A 24,649-nucleotide genomic window follows, 5' to 3' on the forward strand; every position below is an offset into this window, starting at 1 on the left:
AGTTACACTCCTTTAAGATATCCTATATGATGACTCTGTACCTGCGGATATGGTGAGATGAGAAACATTTTTAAGTAATGCCTAAAAAAACTGACGCTGTCTAAGTGCTGAAACGTGAGGAGAGCCGTTTGTAAATTCTTTATCTCCTGTTTGTTACTAAAGTATTTTTAGATTACAAACCTTTTCTTACATACTTGTAAATTATTTTTTGATGATATTGGATAGCCATACATTTAAAGCAATTAAAAGCCTGATTTTTTACTTCCATGACTAAAAGAAAACGGGTTTTAAAGGTTTTAATGAAAAAATAACTATTTCAATACAAGTGAAAAACAACACAATTATTTAACATTAATCTTAAACTGGGGATCACCTTCCTCCGCTTAGTTTTTCAGTTTACGAAGTCCGTCATCTAAATAGGGATTAGACATAGCGCCAGCGCAGCAGGCTTTTAAAGGGGATGAGAGCTGAGACTCTCATTCGATTATTGCATGTTACGCCCAAAATACTCCCATTAATCATTAAAAAAATAGGACCAACCCTTTTCGACCATGCGCTCGGCGCACAAACCATTTTTCCCGTCGTTAAATTAGCAGAAGTGGATTCGGACACGCCCATTTAGACGTTGCGCTGTGCGCTTTAGACAATGCGCTTAGATCGTTAAAATAGGGCACAAAAAGTCAGATTTTCATGATATGACCCCTTTAACATTTTGAGCATATTTAGCAATCAATACGCCACGTTTCACACTCATGTAAAATTATTAGTTCTCGCAAGTCTCATGACTATGTGTTTATCACAACACATAGGGGTGGGTGATAAACTGGTAGACATGATCAACCGGTAGAAATTTGTCAACCGGTAGAGATTTTGTACTATCGTCTCCATCAAGGTTACGTGCCCACGTCACGCTCCTGTGTGTGTGGTCATGAAAACGTAACGTTTGTTCACGTATTTAAGCACTTCAGTTTTAAAACAAGTTATTTTAAGCCATTAAAACACAAACAACAGATCTATATGCGTGCGCTCTTTCTGTGTCTGAGGAGCGCGCAAGTCGCGCAACTGCTGCTCATTAAGCTCGTGAGCATTTTTCCCGCATTATTGGCCTTAAATAAATATATGCATCAAAATTCCCGTCTTTGTAAGCATCCTCATAAACACGACCATTTAGGGCTTAAGAGAAATTAAACAGCTAAAAGAGAAAACGCATGTGTAACAGTATATTGGATCCGGTCTTAAAGGGGAAGTTACCTAATTTTGCTCCTGTCTGTCACTCGTGTTTATCAAACAGCATTAAGAGAAAATCTCTCACTGCTCTTCACTAAATCACTTTTCTACCTTAAATAAAAAATATACATACATACATACTTAATTATTCTTTGTCATTGACTGTTTATCTTCAGAGAGCTTGAGTTTTGTTTGTTTTTATCTTCTTTTTATGCTTGTATAAGGTTTAGGTTTTTGTGAGAAGAAAAACCTTATTAAAATAAAAAACTCTACCGTGATACATATCATTATCATGATATAAAATGAATCCTATCATGATAGAAGATTTTGGTCATATGTCTAGTCACAATACTCGCAAAAACCAGTGATCGTCTTACGTATCGACATGGAGCTGGCTTGACGCAATTATTGATCTAGATGTGTTTATGTTTAAACGCAGCGCTTTCACTAAATATGTCTAAAATATGTTTTTTCCCACAAACATTTCCTTTCGCTTCAGAAGACATATATTAACCCACCAGAGTTGTATGGATTCCTCTTTTTGATGATAAATCAAAAAAAGTGTCTACTATTCACTTTCAGTGCCATTAGAAAAAGCTAGGCAGACCGCATGTAACACGTGTCTTTACTCATGTTTACTTGACCTTACACTGGGTTAAGCCGAGACACTATAAATGCAATCATTACTCATAACAAAAGTATCTTCCAATAGAAAGCAAAAAATAATTGGAAAAAGAAACCTGAGTGGCTTACAGTGTAAAACATAACATTGTTATCTATATAGACCAGGGGTGTCAAACAAATGGCCCGCGGGCCGGACACGGCTCACAAAGGTGTCCAATCGAACAACAGTTGCGAGTGTCTAGTTCATTTTCAATAGCAGACATGCAAGCTCTTTCACACGCTGAGCGTAGACAGTCTGCACGCACTGCTGGTGCACCCAAACATTCTTTTATTTCCGCGGGCACTGCTCTTCTTCTTATCCGGCCCTCACGTGGTGCCATTATTTACCATCCGGCCATCGTCTGACACCCCTGATCTAGACTATCACGCTAAAAATACATTTTAAAACAAGACACTTCACAGTACATCTGTGCTTTATAATAAACACTTCAGGTCTATCAAAGCACAATAGTATTCCATGAGAAGAACCTTCTGAAAAGAGATCTTGAGTGAATTCATGTCACACCTTTTTAAACTTGACTGAACACAGAAGTGTTTATTTTGGTGTGACGTTATCATAGCAGTCATACAAAGGAAGCTGATCTTTACATCTACAAACACCTACATTTTTTTTAAGCGTCTTTGAAGACTTCCTGTGTCTGGATAAATAAACATAACACCTACAGCAGGACATTTTTCACACGGTGAAACACCTTAGTTTGATCTCATACAGATAGTGCTCTGAGATCAGTTGTTTTGTGTGATAAAATCCATATTTATTTTGTAAATACTATGTGTTCATTTAAATTCAAGTAGGAAATAAAGAGCTACATACGTTCTACAAAGTAGGAGCTGGCCTCAATCTTCCAGACGATCTGACCTCTGTGAGATCCGTTGACACCTCTGTTCTTGTAGTCCAGAAAGTTCTCCGACAAAACTTCATCTATTAGGAAAAAAAACATTAGATCTTTTACATGTCATGCATAAAGACGATCACATTTTACCGTATGGACATGAGATGTTTGAATTTAGTCTATACATTAAATGTAAATAGGTCAAAAAGAGTGATCCCATGCAAAGATTTAACTTAAAAAATAGGATTTTATTTTGCTGTTGCTAAAGTCTAACCCGAAGTTAAATTGGTCTGTGGTTAGTGCACATCCTGATGTTCGACACTTCCAGCGTTGAGTCGGTGCCACAAAAACAACAACTTTCGATTCTCAAGTTAGATCTGTGTACTAGTATAAAAACCAATAAACTAATCTAAAAAAAATCTATTAACAATATTAAAGGCGCTAAAATTGCATTGAAATTTTATGTTAAATTGTTTTCAGATGTGGCTTTATTAAGTGGAAAAATTATACAGAAACGTTTACAACCCTAGGATTTGACCCCAGAATGAAAAGGTCTATTATTACCAAGGATCATGAATAATAATGTTGAGCTCTGCTCTGATTGGCTGTTTCACAGAGCAGCTCCTATCAGTAACTCTGTGTGTGTGTAAAGCGTGACGCAAGTGTTTTTTTGCTAGTTTGAGCCTGACGCAGTCATTTTCACGTCCAGTGTCAAGTAGTTTAAGCTACCTATTGCGCCTATTGCGTTTGCGCCTATTCTGCGCCCATGGGCGTGCTGGCTTGAAAATGAGGTGTGTTCAGGCGCATTGTTTGCGCGTTGCTATTTTGAGGGAACTAAAAAAGACTACGCCATTGACCACCTGCTCTAAAGTCAATATTGTTTTTGATATTTAAAGAGTGTGTTAGTAATATGCCCCTATAGACGGTTTTAGCAACAACATAAACACGCGGCTTTCGTAATCATCACGTAAATTCCGGTTAACTTTGCGAAGAATAAATAACAACAAAGTCCTTTTAAAGTACTTTATTTATATAACAAGCAAAATAAACAACACGTAAATTACATAGGAACCCAAAACATTTGTATTTTTGACGAGGTATGAGTTCAGTTTCAATAACTAGTCAAACTATTAAACAAACAGAAACCGTAAGTAAAGTTCGGAACAGACGCTTATCGCGTCACCGCACGTGTGCCCGATGAAACGGCCTATAAACGACAACGGGACGACAATGCGTGTCTGTTATTACACACATGGATGCGCAGCAGCACACAAAGCTTAGATCAGCTGGCAGAAGAGCTGCTTCACCTGTAGCTTGGTAAGCAAATTTTTTTGCTTTTAAAAAGTGCTAATATTGCATTTATTTAATTTTTTTTAAATGCTACCCCACAGATTTATTGTATATGATGACTTTGTACCTTTGGATATGGTGAGATGAAAACCATTTTTAAGTAACATTGTGTCCTAGGTTCTTAAGTATTGCGGCTCTCCACACGTTTGTTAATTCTTTATCTCCTGTTTGTTACAAAGTATTTAAATTTTTTTGTAAATTTGTAAATTATTCTTATAAAAAACTTTTTGAGATTACAGTAGTCATGCATCTTACTTTATCAGCAATTAAAACACTGCTTATTTTACTTATTACTCCATTACTAAAATAACGACTTTTAGAGAGAACCAAAGCTTTTATTACAAAAATAAAAATTTCAATAAATAAAACAATATTTTTTTAACATCAAGTTTTTTCTGCTTACAAACTCCGCCATGCAAATAGGGAATTCGCCTCAATGCGAGCGCAACTGGCTCTTAAATGGGATGGGAGATGAGACTCTCATTGGTTTATTAAACGCTACACCCAAAACACATCCATTATTCATTAAGAGAATAGAAAAAAACCTTTATGACTATGCGCCAGGCGTATAGACCAAACTAGCAAAAGTGGATCTGGACACACCGTAAATGTACTTGCGCAGTGCATTGTAGATTGCTAAAATAGGGCCCCTTATGTTTGAGCCTGTATGAGACGAAGATACAGAGGAGGAATAATCAATTGTTTGGAGATGGACGTTTGTGAGTGGTAAGTAGGGCTGGGTATTGGCAAGGGCCTCCCGATACGATACGTATCACGATACAATTCGATGCGTTGCGTGTTGCTATACATTGCAATACTTTTTCTTTTTTTATCAAAATAAAAGCTGCAGGTGTTTTTAAAATTTCTGTCATTTTCTCACTCCCGCTAACTTCTGAGACATTGGCCGAATGGCCGTATATGACAGACAACTGGACAGTGACAACTACAGCAGTGGCGGAAGAGGTCGTTTGAAGCACACAGAGGGATTTGATGGCTTTTAAAATATCGATAGTAGAGATCGAAATATCGATACACTATCGATACAGCTAACTATCACAATAGTTAGCTGTATCGATATTTTTGCACAGCCCTAGTGGTAAGTTTGTGGGGGTTTTTTGGACCTGCTGTAACGCCAACAGTAGTACTTCGGCTTAAACGCTAGCATTAGAGCTGGGCGGCATGACGATATATTCCGTTAATATAGACGGTTTCATCAGTAACAACATAAACACGCGGCTTTCGTGGTCATCACGTAACTTCTGCGAAGAATAAATAACAACAAAGTATTTAAAGTAGTTTATTTATATAACAAGCAAAATAAACAACACATAGATTACACAGGAACCCAAAACATGTGTTATTTTCGACGAGGTATTTGTTTAAGAGTTCACTTACAAGTGGTTTAATTTTACAAGTTATTTGTGTAATTTCATAATAAGCACCAGTGAATCCACCGTGGGTCTCGCCTGATTGCTCTCTCTCTCTCTCTCTCTCTCTCTCTCTCTCTCTCTGTGCTCATGCAGCAGCAGTCTCTCGAGGCGCGAACAAGCAGCTGCGTCGCCAAATTAAGAAAGCTCTTCTCACACACAATGCTAATAGTTGTAAAGTTTTTTCTAAAATTTAAGCAAGCTAAGACAAAACTTGTTTATATCAGTGACATGTGCAATGCAGTTTGACACGCCGTTTGCTTATAGTAGACCATTTTTTGTCGGTGGATATAATGATTGCCCTTTTCACGAGCTACCACCACAAGTAAATTTCAGATCTGTGGGAAACACTGAGATATATATATATATATAATATGAAGCGTTTCGTTGCAAAACTCGTTGCAAAAACGTTTTTTTTTATTTTTCAGAAATCTCATTTTTTGGTTGTGCATTCCAATTAATATCAATTCAACTGCGGTTGGTTTGTTGTGATTTAAACCTTCATAACTTAAAAAATACAGCTGAGTAGCACCATAAAACAAAATAATTACATGATAACATAATAATAAACATGTTTTGACAAACATGTTAAAAACTGAGTTATCTTGTTTTGCAACGAAACTCTTCATATGTATTTATTATGTCTGTAGGTTTGTCCATATATTCATACTTGTTCATTTGATATATTGCCTATTTTTAATGTACTGTATGCATAAATACAAATACAATGAATGCATACTATAGCTTCAATAGTCTATAAAATTAATAACTCAAAAACAAGATTCTGTCTATCAATACTTAATCTGTTGTTATCTTCTTGGCATTTTTACTTTAACACTAGCTTTAACTCTCCCATATTTTAAAATATTTATATTAATATTTTGAGCATTTAGTTAAAAGCTATAGTGAGTGGCAAATGTCTGCAAATTTTATATTCCAAAAACAATATAAACTAAAAAAACATGTATACCATGAAGTATACCGGAATTGGATTTTTTGTCATACCGCCCACCCCTTGATAGCATATAGCATTAACTGGCATATATAGCGCTAACTCATCAGTCACAACTTTGGTGTTTGGCATTGTAACAACATTATACTTCATTTAATGTGTAATTTAATGTTGTAGGCGTACATCTCGACTTTTCATCTAGGTAAATAGTTTTCAAATACCCATACAACCAATTTAAGAACATATACACTCACCTAAAGGATTATTAGGAACACCATACTAATACTGTGTTTTAACCTCTTTCGCCTTCAGAACTGCCTTAATTCTACGTGGCATTGATTCAACAAGGTGTTGAAAGCATTCTTTAGAAATGTTGGCCCATATTGATAGGATAGCACATTGCAGTTGATGAAGATTTGTGGGATGCACATCCAGGGCATGAAGCTCCCGTTCCACCACATCCCAAAGATGCTCTATTGGGTTGAGATCTGGTGACTGTGGGGGCCATTTTAGTACATTGAACTCATTGTCATGTTCAAGAAACCAATTTGAAATGATTCGAGCTTTGTGACATGGTGCATTATTATGCTGGAAGTAGCCATCAGAGGATGGATACATGGTGGTCATAATGGGATGGACATGGTCAGAAACAATGCTCAGGTAGGCCGTGGCATTTAAATGATGCCCAATTGGCACTAAAGTGTGCCAAGAAAACATCCCCCACACCATTACACCATTGCATTGATGAGAAATTGAACAGGTGTTCATAATAATGTTTTTGTTGAACACAGGTCCTCGAAGTTCCATTGTTTTAAAGGCATGGTACAGGGCAAGGTACAGATTATTTTTCAACCATTTCACACACAGACAAATAAAACCAGCTTACCAATGAGGTACATGCCAATCCAGTCTCCTGCGTCCACCTCCTCCTTAATGTCCCAACTGAGGGTGATGTCCTGCGTCTGCCCGATCGTGTAGCTGGACGTGCTAACTGTGAGGGTGGAGCGGCAGTGGGACGTTACCAGATCGGTGTCACTGGTAGAGCGCAGCACGGCGGCCGCCAGGTCTTCCGGTACGCCGTTCTGGAAGTCCACGTTGGGAAACTGCTCAGGGTTGAAGCTGTGCCGAATGGGCTCCTTACATCGCCGCCTGCCCTGAGATGCACGAGATGGAGAGGCCATGGCTGCGAGCCCGAGAAACCTGTTCTGGTACAAGTTCTGAAAACACAAGAGAGAAGATTGCAGAGAAACGGGACATATTACAATATTATTATAAAAAACAAGGTGTTCTTTTGGAACATGTGGTGGGTGAATCCGACCATGGAAGAAATTGAAAGTACAATCATGTCCTGGGGAGCTCAGTTGCAGCTCTCTCATTGGATAAAAACATCTGCTAAAATTTTATGTAACTAGTACAGACTTTTCACGGCCAGCTAAGAAGAACGTGGATCTCTAGACATTGTCGTATAAGAAAATTATGCAAAATGGGGTTTAAGATACTGTAATAACAATGTTCAGAATGAAATTACAGTAGCTTACTGCAAACTTTGTAGAACTGTATGTGTTAAGCCGTTGTGGCTAGAAAGGATACAGCTACGGTCAAAATCTTGCCGGTTGAGTAGAGTTACGGTTAATCATAATTTCACAGGATTTACGCCTGTTTCACACATACTCCGTTTGCAGTGCGTTTGCAGTGTTTACTTCAGTACGTATGTGGTGGGATCCGTCAAGCATTCTTTGTGCTTTCACACATACTGCGTTTGCAGTGTGTTGCTAACTGCTGCTTCTGCGTATCAAATGATCATGTGATTGACACTTTCTGTTGAAAAGCGCCTCCTCAATAAACAATATAATAGCCTGCTGGTTTTTTTCTTCACAAAACAATATACTTTAGATATTATTTGATAGACTAGTTAGGATGTTTAAAATCTCTAGTGTAGTGGTCAGGACACATGAATGGATCAAAGGTCTATTTATGTCCACATATATCATAAATATAAATTAGCTCAGGGCTCGACATTAAGGCTTGTCCGCTTGTCCGGGACAAGTGGATTTTTTGTAGGACAAGTGTAAGAGAAAATTAGTTGTCCGACTGGACAAGTTAAATTTCAAACAATGTTCTTAACGTTATGTGCCGTTAACAACAGAGCAGAACGCGCAGCGCAAACACCGAGTGGAATATTGAACAGAGAGCGCGGCACGCCGACACACAAACACTCGTTTACATGTTACTGTTATTGTTACTAAACAAGCTGCGCATTAAACCTTATCGACGAACACGGAGGGGCGGGAGTCGCGGGATGGCGTGGAGTGGAGAGTGATGTTTCTTCAGGCTCCGGCGTGAATATAACTGACAGGCACTTCAACCGCGTTTGCATCACTGTGTGTCAAAAAAGCAGATTTAAGTCCGTATTTTTTCTCTTCTAAAGTTCGGTAAAAACACATAATGGGCTTAAAATCTTGTTTAAGAATGAGAATCTTTCTTCCAGCGCGCCTATGTGTGTGTGCGACGCTCGACAGCCGATTTGAATCTGACAGATTCGTCACTGTACATTAAAATCCCACACAAACATTACAGCGTAAATGCTAGGTTTAAGATTGATTTTATATATAACAGATAATCTAGATACATTTATCCTAATAAGTTTTTTAAAACATGGTAATGTTTTAATGTTTTGCTTTAGTGTTTTAATGTCAGACAATTATTGAAATGTGGGAAAAATGAAGAGAAAGGCAGCAGATATAGCATCATTCTTCAGAAAGAGTAACAAGAAGCAGCCAAATGAATCTTAGTAAAATACATTTCAGTGGCCTAAATTCACATGATTTTCTGGTCTCTATAGTTTTTTCAGCAATGGGAGATATAAATCCTGGTTTCAAAGTAAATTTCAAAAGTTTTATTTGATTAAATAATAAAAAAAAAACATGAGGTTGAATTATGAGTATAAATTGTATGTTAATCTCAATTCATTTTAATTAAAATTAAAGTATTGTAGCAATTGTATGTTATACATGATTGATTAGCAAAACACAAAAAATACATTATATTATAAATCTTTACCCGGACAAGTGACTTTTGTGCATGGACAAGTGAAACACAAATTTACTTGTCCGAAGGACAAGTTCCTCAAAAAGTTAATGTCAAGCCCTGTTAGCATTATAACTTTTGAAGAGAAAATATAGGTGACAGGCATGGTTACATAATACATTTCCTACTATTTATATATGCATAAACGAGAGTATTTATATAACGGCAAAGAACGTCTCATATGGAAAGAAATGTTCTAACATAATTAAAATAACAGCATAATGACATGAATAAACAAACAAGGAATCAAGAGTAAAAATTGGATTATTATTACCAGAAAAAAAGCAATATTACTGAAATAAACTCTGAGGTAAATACGCCAAACACGCTGTTATAACTGCAACAAGTCTAAACAAGCTCAGTAACAATTGAAAAAAACATTATTATCTCTCAAAATGACAAACATTATATGACAAACATTATATTTAAAGGAAATGTATTCTTACAATCATTCAAGATCCACACATTATTCCATATTACTCCCGTTACTGCTCTGTTATAATAGCGCTGATTAACAGGTGCACTTCCCGTCTTTCAAACAGATCATTTTGTATAGTTCTCCTTAGAAAAATTAACCATAATTTTATTATAATGAACACGGTTTTTGTCAGATTGATTATATTTGTATTACCTTAGTTTAACAAAAAATTCCATGGTTATTGTGGTGAGACAAGAGTAAATTTGGTTACTGTTGTTTTGCTACAAATAAAAACTTAAAGACTATGTTAGTATAATTAAACAATGGTCAAATTAATAACATACTTTATGTATATGCATGTATATAAATATGGTAGAATATGTTATATGAAATTATAATTAAGAATTATATGAAATATAAAATTAAGAAGTTATCATGATAAAAATTTTGGCCATATTGTCCAGCCCTAAATAATCGTAATTGTTTGACCTCATCACAATAATTTCAGATCACCGCGATGATTGCAAATCTCTCTAAAAAACACAAGGGGGAGCTCCAGCGCCTGTATAAATGATATGTTTAAAAATATGTTATGTGTATACATTTTTATTGCCAGATAATCCTTACAAAAGATTTCATTTAAATTATCTCAACAATCTGTGAAAATTATTTCATAAACAAAAAATGTATGAGAATTAAATGTCAAAGCAATAAATAGGCAATTAATCATCATAATCTCCGCAATTTATTAAACAATTAACCGTCAGCCAAATTTCATAATCGTGACAGCCCTACTGTTTACGTATCTTCTCTGGAAGGCAAAAGGCTATCAAGCTAAAGTACACATGCACATTAGGGGTGGAACGGTACATGTATTCGTTTCGAACCGAATCGGTACAAGGGTCACGGTTCGGTGCATGAATTTAAACGGAGAATACACGGTATTAATGTAATAATTAATATATATGCGGAACTACTGTTAGATACGCGGGTTCTTTAGGGACAGCTAATCTGTAGCCCCGCTTTAGCTCTGAAGCTCTGATTGGCGCCGATGCAGCCGAGCTCCGCCTATGTATGCGCTCTATCAGAGCCCGCCTACTTTCTGGCACTGCAGTTTTTTGTCAGGTCGGTCCAGTCAGTTAGTGAGCAGCGATAGCGAGGATGGCAAGTGGTGGTGTTCCACAAGAGTTAGACGCTCCGCCGGCCTCTTTAAGATCGCAAAACTTTAGTTTTCCAGCAATTAACAGTAGTACAGGCGAGAGAGTGGTGGAAAAGACGAGGACTGGGTGTCGGCGTTGTTCAGCAGTTGTTGGGTATGTGAGTGGAAATACATCTAATCAGGGCTCTCAAGTCTCACGCATTCACCATGAGACACATGCATTTCAGTCAGTTCACACGCTCACACACCACACTTTGTATTTCTCATGCTGAGAAGTAGGAGATAAATGGTCCTGCTAATATACAATTAATGGACGAGGCGCAGGCATACGCGGGGCAGTTCTGTCGAGTTCAGCTGCTTTTTTAAGTGTGCTCAACTTTACCCAGCGCCATCAGCGTCAGAGTACCGCGAGAAATCTTGCGGAGGAGGCTGATTTCAAATCACTCTCACGTTACTCTGACGTCATCCACTTGTCGTTTCTTGCAGCGCCTCGTGAAGTCGTACACACCTATTAATTTATCCTACAAGCCTATTTTTTTTTGTTCTTTAGTACATTAATATGAAATAAGGCCAAAATGTAATTTTAAAATGTATTTAGGTAACACTTGTAATACATTTGAACCCATATTTGTATGAAAGATGAGTACAAGATTACTTAAAGTCGTATACATTTTTGTAATACGAGATAGTATATTAAATGCATTTCAGTTCATATTCATGACATCTCAAAATAACACAGATAAGGACACCTATGTTTTTAAGATTATCTTAAGTACTAAAAATAATTGCCGCCTTCATTTTTGTTTTGCTTTTCCCTCCATTGTACCGAAAGTGAATCGAACCGTGACGCCTGAACCGAGGTACGAACCGAACCGGGACTTCTGTGTACCGTTCCACCCAGGGCTCCAGACTGCCACCAAATGGTGGCATTTTGCCACCAAAATTTGAGAGTGTGCCACTGAATTTTACATCCAGTCGCACATGTGCAGCCAGTAAATTTGACTTTTTTTGTAATGTGACACTGAATTTGAAACAGCACATTATACTTTCTGCATCTATCATCAAATATTTATTAGTAATACAGTGGAAATTAGTAGAAATGTGAATATTTGGTTAGCATGTAGATTTACGGTGTGTGCCCCTAAATTTTCTGGTTGCGCCCCTAAAATTTTCAGTTGGGGGCTACTGTGCTCCTAGTGAAAAAAGTTAGTCTGGAGCCCTGGTTCCACCCCTAATGCACATGCACAGAGAAAAAAGTTTAGAAACTAAAAAAAAATAAAAAGACGGCTTAACACAATGTAACCCTGTCTTAGAAGTGCAAAGCTTGCTATAAGGCTAAATAAATGCAAGAAAAGATTTGTCAGCAAGCAAACAAATATGCAAACAGAATAGGTTTGATTCCCAGAGAATGCACATATACAATTGTGATGCATTGTACAAGACATAATACAAGACAGAAGACCAATAGGTGTTGGACCATGGCCTGATGTTTTTGCACATTGAGGTGTCGTGACTGATTATGCAGATGATGTGGGTTCATGTCTGGCTTACCTCATCCTGCCTCGTCCTTTACTACTGACGATAAAACTCAAAAGCCTATCAAGCCTAAGCCTATAAATAAATCCATTTGCTGTTATGTTAGATTTGAATAGAGGAATTTCATTAGCTAAAGATCGAATGAAACTACTTGAAATGCAGTGATATAAACAGAAATATTGTGTTGGCAGCACAAAGATTATGGGTTCAATTCCTAATGAACACATATGTACCCTGAATTCACTGTACAGTTTGTGCCTTTGTATAAAAGCACCTGCCAAATGCATACATGTACTGCATAAACAAGGGGATCAGAATATCGTCAAGGCTTCTGAATGGATTTGCTGTTTGACATTTCCCTAAAGAAGGTAGCTGGTCATGCGTGAGGGAAAGATGGGACTAATCTCAGTCCATCAATACCATCTGCTGACCTCCAATGGTACACATATGACTAATCTTCATAAAGGTTAAACAGAGGGTAGTTAACAATAAAGTGGTAGGGGAGTTTCCTCAAAAGTGGTGTAATTTTCCCTATTTTGCTGTCAGAAAATAGCTGAAATGCTAATTAAATTGTCTTCCAGCATACGCGTTTGTGTTTACAGTAGAAGGAAAGCTTTAACATCGCACCTTGCAATCACACTGACACAGATAAATTAATTATAATCATTAAAGCCGTGCAGCAGATCTATTAAATAACACTGTGTGTGTTTGTGTCTCACGCTAGATGGGATGCATTAGCATTGGGCTGTAGCGTGATGTACGGAGAGCTGAAACCTAAGAATCCTAATGCACTTACATAACGGAGAACAGAGGCCTAGGGGAACAGGATATTTCTATACATAATACAGAGAAACAAGATTAAGCCACAACTCTGTCTCAAATATGTCATCTACATGCAAGGGAGTAAACCATACATCACCACAGCATTATACGCCACAGCATATCTGAAGTGATACTTTATGTTTGAAATCAGAGTAGTGTTCTGTAAACTAACCATATCCCACAATCGAATGCGCTCATCTTGACCTTTGGTTTCAATTTCCTTTGTGGTAAATGAATCACGTAACCAAAATTGTATTAAAAAAGATAGTTTTATGCACCACTCGCTACATTGAACATGATCATGTGATGTACTAAAGTTCAAACATTTTGTACTTTTTCACACACTATTTTTAACTACTACGCACTTGCAGGGTAATAAAAAATGTGACTTCTGAAAAGGGGAACACTGATGCTTTCGGGGGAAAAAACGCTTTCAAAGCAAAACTCTTCTTTGTAGGGTTTTATGACCAACTTTAAAGGATTACTCCACTTTCATAAAATATCCTGATAATTTACTCACCCCCATGTTGTTTATCTCTTTTTCTTTGTTTAGTCGAGAAGACGTTTTTTTTTTAAAGGAAAACTTTCCAGGATTTTTCTCTATATAGTGGACTTCAGTAGCCTGACGTTGTCATACTCAATTCTAGTCAGAATTTGAGTCTGATACCGCTCCATTGAGCTATAATTATGAGGCGTGTCTCAACCGAAAAATGCCTCTGCACTCAATTGGATAGACCTACGACCAATCAGAGCAATGGAGTGTATGTTGAAATTACGTCTTTGCAGCCTGACCGAACTGCTAGTTATTTCGCTACAATGACACTAACATTGTGATTATACTAAGTCTGAGTTAGCGAATGTACATCAACACCTACTATGTTTACAACATTTCGTTTATATCACAAAATGAAGTATTTACTAAGTCATGGAGTATGACTATCTCTTACCATTTGTACGTCAGGTGAACTTCATCCACGACGATACCCTACGTTGGCTTGAAAATATTGGAGCCTAGCATGTCCCTCCACTTATTCAGCAACCACGACTCCGGGCTTCCGAAAAGAAGCTGGCAACGACCGCTAATTATATCCATCTCGTCGTGCACACAGAGTTGCATCGCCATGATAAGGTTGCCCATTTCAGTTGCGACCAACCTTTGCCGAATCCCATAGGAAGGACGGCAAAAACATCAACAAATGCCCTGCTCGCGTTTCTCTGTTCCTCTTTTTAAATCAATGCTCTTTCAATATCTTTTAGAACAGACTCAATGTCAGAATCCACACATCTGAACTCTACAGCAGCAGCCATTCAACACACACGCTCTTTGTTGACGTGGTTCATTACGTTACTGTCGTTTATCTGTCAATCATCGTATAAAGCCCGCCCTCACAATTTAATTCGTCAGCCTGTTTTGATATTCTCATATTAGCTCCTCAACGGTGAATCCCCAGACCGATCTTCCCCGTATTTCAAATCGTGGTGGGCGGGGCTAAGATCGGCTGGCACCCAGGCTAGGACTTCAGTGGACCTCACCAGTTTCAATGCAGTTTAAACTTGCAGTTTTAATGCAGCTTCAAAGGGCTCTAATCGATCCCAACGAGCCTTATCTAGCGATACGATCGTCATTCTCGCCCAAAAAAAAGGTACTTTTTAACCACAACTTCTTGTTTTACACTAGCCCTGTGATGGGCCAGTGCGACCTTACATATAACTTAATCCACGCCGAAAGGACATGCATGACCTATGGGAAACTACCACTCCAGTGTTAAAAAGTGTGGAGAAAAAGGACCGTTTCGATGTTGTTTTATCTGTAATGATATTAATTAATGTCTTTGTGTCAGTTTATTGTTTAAAATGGTCTGCAAGCGTGCATTTCACATATGTAACACATGATTTTTCGTCATGATTACGTAATGTTGCACTGGCGCATCACACGGCTAGTGCCAGATGAGAAGTTGTGGTTTAAAAATACTTTTTTGGGAAAATGCTGATCGTTTTGCTGGATAAGACTCTTATGCCTCAGTTGGGATGGTTTAGAGCCCTTTTGCAGCTGCATTGAAACTGCAATTTTAAACAGCATTGAAACTGTAAACTGTTGAGGTCCACAAAAGTCCCATATTAGAGAAAAATCCTGGAACGTTTTCTTTAAAGCAACACTAAAGAGTTTTTCACTGTCGTACATAATTTAGCCTACTGCAGCATACACTCTCAGAAATAAAGGTACAAAAGTTTTCACTGGGACAGTACCCTTTCAAAAAGGTACACCTTTGTACCCAAAGAGTGCATATTAGTACTTTGAACTGCCAAAATGTACCTTTAAAGGTACATATTTGTACCTAAATGGTACATATTAGGGCCTTTTTTAAAGGGTACTGCCCCAGTGACGGCTTTGTACCTTTGTTTTTGACAGTGTAGCTGGCTCTGATTGGATTGCAGGTCTGCCGTAAAGCAAGTTTCTGTAGTTTTCACTCAAACTACAGGACCGCGCCCTGACGTTTGGAAATTTCTTTAGTGCGGTTTTGGCCGATAGAGGGCTGCAAAGCGAATGTGAAAGTGCCGTTTACCCTGTTTCGCGTGGATGAACAACTAAAACTTTTTTGGAAATGTTACTTTAAGGTTAAAAAAACTCTTTGTTGTTGCTTTAATAAAACTTCATTTCTATTTGACTGAACAAAGAAAGACATAAACACAGGGTTTCCCGCAGCACTTTTCAGTTTGGGCGGCCCACCTAAGCTGGGAAACCCTATCACCTTAACTAGGTTGTCAAAAAAAAAATTCGCTGCACAAAAGGCCGTCAAGTGCATCTCGGAGAATAGCGTGGACGCGCTTCACACCGCGAGTGGGCACGCGTGCCACATGGCCGAAATGAGAGAAAGACATGGTCCGTCACTGTCTGGAGGATAACTAGCCAGTTGATAAACATTTAATTAAGTAATAATCTAGTATGTGTTCATTTTCCGTCATAGTTTCTTCAAAATTTAGTTTTATTTGAGCTTTGTAAATAAAAATATTTTCATCATGACGTGTACGCCCCACCCCTTTGATTGTCATGCCCCCCGGCCCCGCCCACCCGCACAACCCTACCACCCAGATTTTCTGCGGGAAACCCTGTTAAACATCATTGATAACATGGGGTTGAGTAAATTATCGGGATTTTTTATGAAAGTAATCATTTTAATACAAATACTCTACCTTATGGTCTAAAAGAAGAAAATATGCAATACATACATTTATTTATGAAAGCATACCAGTGTTGGGTAAGTTACTCAAAATAAATAATTAATTACTAGCTATCTTCATTGGCATCTTGCATTCTTAAATTACTCTCTCTAAAAACTATTTAATTACTTATTACTAATTATTTAAAAAAAAGTAAATAAAAATATTAATGCTAACTAACAACCAACTAGTTAGTGAGAGCTACACCATTTGTCACTATTAAGTGTTACCATTATTTTTATTAACTCACCCAAAGTATTAAAAGTGAGAAGGATACATGAAAAACCTGCATTTTAATCTTAGACTTTAAATTTTAATGTTAAATGCACTATTGTACTATATATATTTGATCAACAGTCCATACACAGTATTTAGTTCAAAAGAAGTAACTGTAATTAAATTTCTGGAAAAATAAGAGGAATCCCTTACTTTACTTTTCAAGGATTACTTTTCAAAGCTATGCTGTTCAAAAGTTTGACAAAAATGTCCTTATGATCTCTAAAATATTTTAATCTGAATGTGTATGCTTAAATGTTTGACATTTATCTCTCTTTCTCTCTCAAAATCCGCTGAACATCTCAAAAATGAGATGATATTAACCGAATGCTTTTGGCACATATTATACATTTATCAAATACTTTTGCATTCAATTTTGTTTAAAAACATCTCAGGGTGAAACCTCAAGAGCCTGCTTGATAAAATGTCAAGGGGACATTTCTGGTAAAGAGCAAAGGGTAAATACACTGAAGATGATATAATGCAATAGCATTGATGCATAGCTTAGTGGTAGAGCATTGCGTAATAACAACACAAAAGGTCATGGGTTCGAACCCAGGGAACACACACTATTAAAAAAACATTATACCTTGTCATGCACTGTAAATAATTGAATCTGTGTGTTTTGTATTTTGAATGCTTTTTGTCTTATTATAATTATATTTGTGTTTACAATTACTGCAAAATGTGGGAAAATATATATTAAAAAAGAATAAGTGTAGTAAAACTATTGAACAGCTGTGTACCTATAAATATATATTTTTTAAAAGTTCACCCATTACCTTCAACCGGATGACATGAGAGTCCTTTAACAGGAAAGACATTTGCCTGTATGACTCAAGAACATCTGTTTTTCTCTCTTCTGAAGCTTTTCTGTCTATTGGTGCTGATTATAGAGAGGATCAATAGGCTGCTGGTCTCAGGTAAATCAATACTAATCCACCCCATCACTACTCCTCAACTAAATGATTTCTGTACTGAACGACCCTTAAGTAATGAACACCGATCCACGCTGAAAAAACGGCTTATTAAATCTCTCATGTTCAGCTCCTTATGACTTTAATAAGCCATCATTGTCTCAGTGAGCTTCCTATACACTTATGTATTTCTTTTTTATATATTATGTTGTCAGCGAAACTGAAAAAGACTTCATCTTAAAAAGCACATGTACTACCTTAACATGACCACTATTACTGTACAATTTTAGTGATCTTACAAATGATCTCATGTCTATTGGATGAAAGATATGGGTGGCCTATTAATGGTTAATGCAAAGATCCAGACAACAGGATGATTGATGGCTGATATAAATGGTCTAATATCATCCGATTCATTAGCCTGGCAGATACTGATCTATTTTAGTTCATCTTAACTTCAGTTTCAGAGTTTGTTTTCTGGGTTTAGGATCCATGATGGGGTGTATGTTTGATGTTGTAGTTTAGGATGTATGTTGTTTATATGCTGGGGTGTATGTTTTATGTTGTAGTTTAGGTTGACACGCAGGGTGTATCTGATGAGGTGTATGTTTGGGGTAATGTTTTAAAATGAGGTGTAGCGTTTAAGCGTAGTGGATATAGTAGAGTGCAGAATTACGTACGAGGATGCTCATTTAAGCCACACACACAAGCACGTGCACGAAAACGCGCGCGCACAGGGAGCACACAAAGACGCGCGAGGCCCCTACTGATGCTGAACGCTAACTAAACAAGGCCATACAAAATAAAACAAAACCACGTTTAAAACACATTTAAAACACAGGACCGTACAGAATTAGACGCCTCGGTGAACGTATTTACGTTAACCGTTTATCGCCACAGACATCGCAAAACACGTCTGGCTAACGGTTGATTAACGTTAGAGATTCACTCACCTGGGTCAGTTTCACCTGCCGGTGAATCATCCCCTTCACGTTCATATGGCCATTATGTGCCCCATATTACCCAGCACAACAGCCGCCCTTTCATCACAGTTGCCCCGTTTGCAAAGCAGCCACCGCAGGAGATGCTACATCCTCTTTCCTGGGTACCAGGAGCCTGTAACCAATGGAAACGCTTCGTCGGATTGATTTCTTTCTTCCGTCAGTTACGACCTGTTTACGCCATCCACCTCACCCGCGCACGTACGCGACTACGCGCAACTCTGACTGGACGGCTGGACAGTGTTTGGCTGTTGATTGGACACTGCTATGGGGGGGGGGGCTAAACGTGTGTGGATGCTGATTGGACGTGATTGGATATGATTTGTTTCGATTGGTTGTGATTTTGTTGTGTTTGCGAACCGAAAGGGCTATTACATCAAAGTACCGCGAGAAAAATTCGAAAGCGTACAGAGAAGTCTGATCTCGAAACGCTCTCGCGGTACTTTGATGTCATACGCATGTCAGTTCGTGCGACTACAGCCGTTTCTCAATCTAAAGGCTACAGCCTCCGGAGGCCGCATATGCAGGCTGCATACGTCATTAAGCCTGGTTTATTTAAGTTAACCGAGCATAACATTCGCAAGTCATACGCATATTACAACAATTTAGGATTAAGTAAGAATAATAGTCAATTTTATAATTGGTAACATTTTAAAACAAGACAGTCTTGATGACGTATGCAGCCTATAAATGCGACCTCCAAGAGCTGCCGCCTTCATCAGGAGCATCTGTCAAGACGCCATTGGAAACCAAGGACTTCGTGGTTTCTTGACTTTAAAATAGCCTACTACAACATCGGTATGTCTAATAATTATATCTTTAAGGGCTTTTATGTTTTATTTTAAACCACACTCTTTAAAGGTTCTGAAACATTCAAGTAGGCCTAATAAAAGAATCCATTTTAGTACCCCAAGGATCATGACATAAGGCTCCTAAAATAACATTTCCTTTCTTCCTTACTTCCCTTTTGATAGTTCCCTTTTTGATTTTGAGCAACTGAAAAGTTTTGTGGATGTTAAGGTTTTTTATGAAATTATAGGCTCTGACAAGGAACCTTTTAGGGTTCACTTTGGGTTCTACCCCGTGATGCCATATAGTAAGATAAGAACCATTTTTGGAGAACATCACAGTACACTATTCTTAAAATAATATTTTTTTATTATCTTTTAGTGCACTACAAAAAGTAACATTTTGTGCAACAGAAAGAAGTTCAGTGGATGTTAAACAGCCCAATAAAGAACCATTATTTTTGAGAGCGAAGTGAAATATTTCTTAATAAATGTGAATGCAATAAATAAACGGGTGAAAGTACATAAAAGTACACTGCTAAAGTAATGATTAAAGATCATTTTGTTAAAATCCCCACTGGCTTAGTCATTTAATGATAATGCAAATATCTGATAAGCTTTAAAGATAAATAAAGTTCTAAAAGGTTTCATTTTTAAAATACTTTCCACGAAGGCGTGTCACGTTTCCTGCAACAGAAAGGTAGATTCTTATCTCTGAATGTGGGTGACTACTTGTAATTTTCCTATCTTTTGTAAAGCATACCTGTATATGAAGATAAAATGCTTTAGTGTTCCTCGACCCGACTGCCCTTTGTTTCTCTCTTCCCAATTATTTCCTGTCTATTGTGTCAATGAAAAATACAGCACAAAGAGTATAAATAGCCAAACGTAGTCAAAGAACAATAATCTCCTAAGTGCATTATAATAAATCCAAAATGATATACATTTAAGAAAAAATAATGACCCAGATTTAACTCTCTTAATATGCTATATAAAAATAAAGGTGCTTGAAAGGTTGTTGCAAGGTTCTTCACAGTGATGCAATATATCGAAGAGCTATTTTTAGTTTTTTTTTAAGTACAATTTTTAAAGAAAAAATAAGAAAAATCTTATTTCAGCACAAATAGTCTTTTGTAAAATAAAAGGTTCTTTGGATGTTAAAAGCAAAAAATGGTTCTTCTATGACATTGTGACGCATCTTAAGAGTCACTTTGTTGTATTCCTAACTTTTCTAAGCCACTTTGGACAAAAGTTAAGTAGTGTAGTTACTGTAATGCATTAAAACGATATATATTTCAGGCATAACCAAAGGAACACAATGTAAAGATCTTATCATCATACTTATCAGTTTATAAAACAGGATTCTGTAGATTTACCTGTTTACATGTCAGGAAGTTTCCTTGTGGCTTTCGAAAGGTGTGAAAATGTGTTAGTTTCACTACTCAAATAACAGGTCACTAAAAATGACTGAACAGATAATATCAGCAGCTTCCTGTTACTCTCTTTTATGTTTACATTTTCTCATATGCCAGGCATTAAACTTTAATATTAACAAATTGCCTAACATTTACAACTTAAAAAATTTAATATATTTTGCGACACTGTCAGATATTTTTTTAAACTGTACCTTTTCTGTCTCTGGGGTGGTTTTTGTACCTTTATGGGTATACAAAACATTAACATGTTGTACCTTTTAGGGTACAATATTATAACCTAAGGACCAATTTTGTACCAATGTTAGGGCTACAAATCATTTAATCCTAATAAGTCCCTTGGGGTCAATCTGACCCCCAAGCCACTTTACTTTAGTTAAAAAACATGGTTCCCTTCATTTCAGTAAAATAAGATTTTGTGACTTTTCTAGAGTATCTGTCAATATTCATATAAAAACCTGGGCATATTTTGGTCTTTCTGAAAATGTATAAAAAAATAACCAAAAGTGGGGGGAAAATGACCCCAATTGAAAAAAAAGGAAATGCAAAAATTTTTTTTCGTGTGGTTGGTAAAAAATCTAGAATAAATCTGAAAATTTTAACATAGAAAAGAAGGCCTGGTACTAGAGCACAAATGCAATATAGAAACGACATAATCTCTCACACACACACACACACACACACACACACACACACACACACACACACACACACCAAGGTATGACTGCCACAGAGAGCATTTTTAGAATTTGGCAAAAAAACAGCCACAGATGCAAAACAAAGATGTAAATTGGTGGGCTATAATGCTCACACAGGTGCGTGGACACACACACACACACACACACACACACACACACACACACACAGGTACAAAAGTACTTCATATCTCTCAAAACACATCATTAATGTATAGATGTTAAGTAAACAAAAAATAATATACAGTATATAATATTTGTATAATTAAAAATGTATATATTTTTAGTAAAAACTCTTTTAATTTCTGGGGTCATTTTTACCCCCGCGGCACTCTAACATATGGAAAATCGGGGCTTACGAGGGTTAACTGTACCTTTAAAGGTACACAATAGATCCTTAAAGGGATAGTTCACCCAAAAATAAAATGCTGTCATCCTTTATTCCCTCTCATGCTGTTGTAAACTGTATGAGTTTTAGGAATTAAACAAAATTAAGATATTTGACAAAATATGCTAAGCACACAGTTGATGGTACCCATTGACTTCCATAGTATTTGTTTTTCATAGAAGTCAATGGGTACAGTCAGCGGAGCGCTAACCATCATTTATCAAAATATTTTCTTGTGTGTTCATCAGATGTCTATAAATGAATCACACAGTTTCACACACCACACCTAGGCAAGAGTCAGACCAGTTGTCTTCAACACGGTGCCCGTGGGTTGGCAGACAAAGCACATTCTACAAATAGATTCAATTTTAACATTTATTTATTACCATTTTTATATAAGCTCGGCTTCTTTTATGTATGTTAACATTTTAAACAATGATAAAACATATCAACAAGTAAAATCAAATACAATCAACAAGTAAAACAAAAGTAGACTATAGAAAAAGTAGCCCTCCAGATTTTGTTTTATCCATTGTGGTAGCCCTTGATCACAAAAATGTTGGAGAGCCCTGAGTAAGACAATGCATATTATGTTGCAATAACAATCTTACATTAGAAGTGGTAAAATTTGAAAAAAAAAAAATTATAGTATTGATGACAGACAACAGAATATGTGCAAATGAATATTTACATATATGGATATCAAAATGAGCTCATTAAATCCTTTTAATGTCTCTACACTGTAAAAAGTGAAAAGTTTGATCAACTTAAACAATTTGTTCAGTTTGTAAAACTTAAAAAAATCAAGTTTCTTTAACATAAATTTGTGTGAGTTAAAAAAATTTAACCCAACTTTTCACTTTTTACAATGTAGATAAATCTGACTCTTGAGCACAAAATACATTCTTAGAAATTGCATGATAATACACATAAACTGCATGTTCAATGAGTAATGAATTATGTACAGACAACATTCAGTTTCTTAAGTCCTTTCTTCATAACCCTATCTGTTCCTTTTTTCATTTTCTGAATGACAAATTCATTCAAAAGTCATCAAACAAGAACAGAGTCCCATCTACTGAATATTCAGTGTTCAGTCACGGTGTTCGGGGTTCTGAATGATGTGGTTTTACTGCTTTGTGTTGGTGTCACGATGGTTATGTTCAGACAAGGTATACGCTTGGCCAAAAGTTTCAGAAAGTGGGTTTGAAATTTCTTCCCCAAGAACGTATAGAAGACGGGACTGATGCAGCAGTACAAGTAGGCAAAATTTCGTGACATGTACAGTGCATAGTCAAGAGTGTCCGAGCATTGCTTTTGGTCTCCGTTGGACATTTCGATGGCTTGTAGCAGGATGACCACGTTGTACGGCGTCCAGCAGACGCAGAAGATTAAAACGATGATAAAGATGAGTTTGACGGCCCTGCACTTTTCTCTCATGCGGGTGGACATGATCCTAATGCTGATGCGAATGTAGCAGTACAGGACCATAGCCAGAGGCACCGTGAAGAAAAGCAGGAACTGCTGATAGTGGCCGATCAGCTGCCACTTTTTCATGATGTTGTGGTGATAACCGGTCATTTCACACAGCATCATGCTTTGGTTGCCAGGCTGCACGTCGAAAAGAACCATATCTTTTACGCTCGCCAATATACTGATAAACCAGATTACAGCGGACGATGCAAACGCATACATGGTCTTCCTGCTCCGGGTTGCCGTGATGGCATGGACCACGGCGAGGTAGCGGTCGAAGGTCATGAGCGTGAGGAAGAGGACGGAGCTGTTGAAGCCGATGGAATACAAGCTTCCCACCAGCTTGCAGAGGGCACTGCCGAAGATCCATTCGGAGTGGTGGTACACGGCCCAAAACGGCAAACTGAAGGCGAAGAGCAGGTCCGAGATGACCAGGTTGAGCAGGAATATGTTGGTGACCGTGCTTAGCTTTTCATACTTGTAGATGATACACAGCACCAGTCCGTTTCCAATCAAGCTTAGGATGAAATTTATGCAGTAAAACGTTGGGAGAACCCTTGCACCGAATTGATTCACTTCAGTTTTTTCACATAAAAGAACATCACCCTTTTGGACGTACGAGATGTCTGTCGAATTGGAAACAGCGTCGAAAAATTCATAAAAATAATCATCCGCCTGCATGGTTTCTGTGGTCATATCTGGTGGTCTGTTTGATTTAAAAAGTTAACAGAAAACAGAGAATTAATGACATACATATACACAGTAAAACAAATAAAACAAAATAAGAGTTTTAAAGATCAAGAGTTTGTTTCACTCACCAGCGTCTCTGATAAATGAACCTGTGAAATGTTGCAGCTCTGACTGTCGGGAAACAAACCACGTTGTGGCTTATTATCAAAAAAAAAGTGCAGACATCCGGAACAAGGAACTATAGAGAGCTTAAGAGTTAAATTTACGTGTCAGC

At 37.3% G+C, this 24,649-nt stretch overlaps 2 protein-coding genes across 3 annotated transcripts in view; both read right to left on the reverse strand.

Moving 5' to 3' along the window:
• hecw1b (HECT, C2 and WW domain containing E3 ubiquitin protein ligase 1b) overlaps positions 1–19,115 on the reverse strand; it is a 65,330-nt gene extending 46,215 nt beyond the window's left edge. For both annotated transcript variants that reach the window (XM_055201332.2, XM_055201331.2), the window contains exons 1-3: positions 18,861–19,115; positions 7,360–7,690; positions 2,726–2,833 (exon numbers count right to left, since the gene is read on the reverse strand). In XM_055201332.2, coding sequence (XP_055057307.2) covers positions 2,726–2,833; positions 7,360–7,690; positions 18,861–18,905 — 484 coding nt within the window. In that variant the 5' untranslated portion in view covers positions 18,906–19,115. The remainder of the gene's footprint in view (positions 1–2,725; positions 2,834–7,359; positions 7,691–18,860) is intronic.
• Positions 19,116–23,052: 3,937 nt separating this feature from the next.
• ccr12a (chemokine (C-C motif) receptor 12a) lies at positions 23,053–24,571 on the reverse strand. Its single transcript, XM_055201335.2, has 2 exons — positions 24,504–24,571; positions 23,053–24,391 (listed from the first exon to the last, which is right to left on the reverse strand). The coding sequence occupies exon 2, from the start codon at positions 24,379–24,381 to the stop codon at positions 23,299–23,301; it is 1,083 nt and encodes a 360-aa protein (XP_055057310.2). The 5' UTR covers positions 24,382–24,391; positions 24,504–24,571; the 3' UTR covers positions 23,053–23,298.
• Positions 24,572–24,649: the final 78 nt, after the last annotated feature.

The sequence above is a fragment of the Misgurnus anguillicaudatus genome, chromosome 2 (genome assembly GCF_027580225.2).
Source record: "Misgurnus anguillicaudatus chromosome 2, ASM2758022v2, whole genome shotgun sequence".
NCBI lineage: Eukaryota > Metazoa > Chordata > Actinopteri > Cypriniformes > Cobitidae > Misgurnus > Misgurnus anguillicaudatus.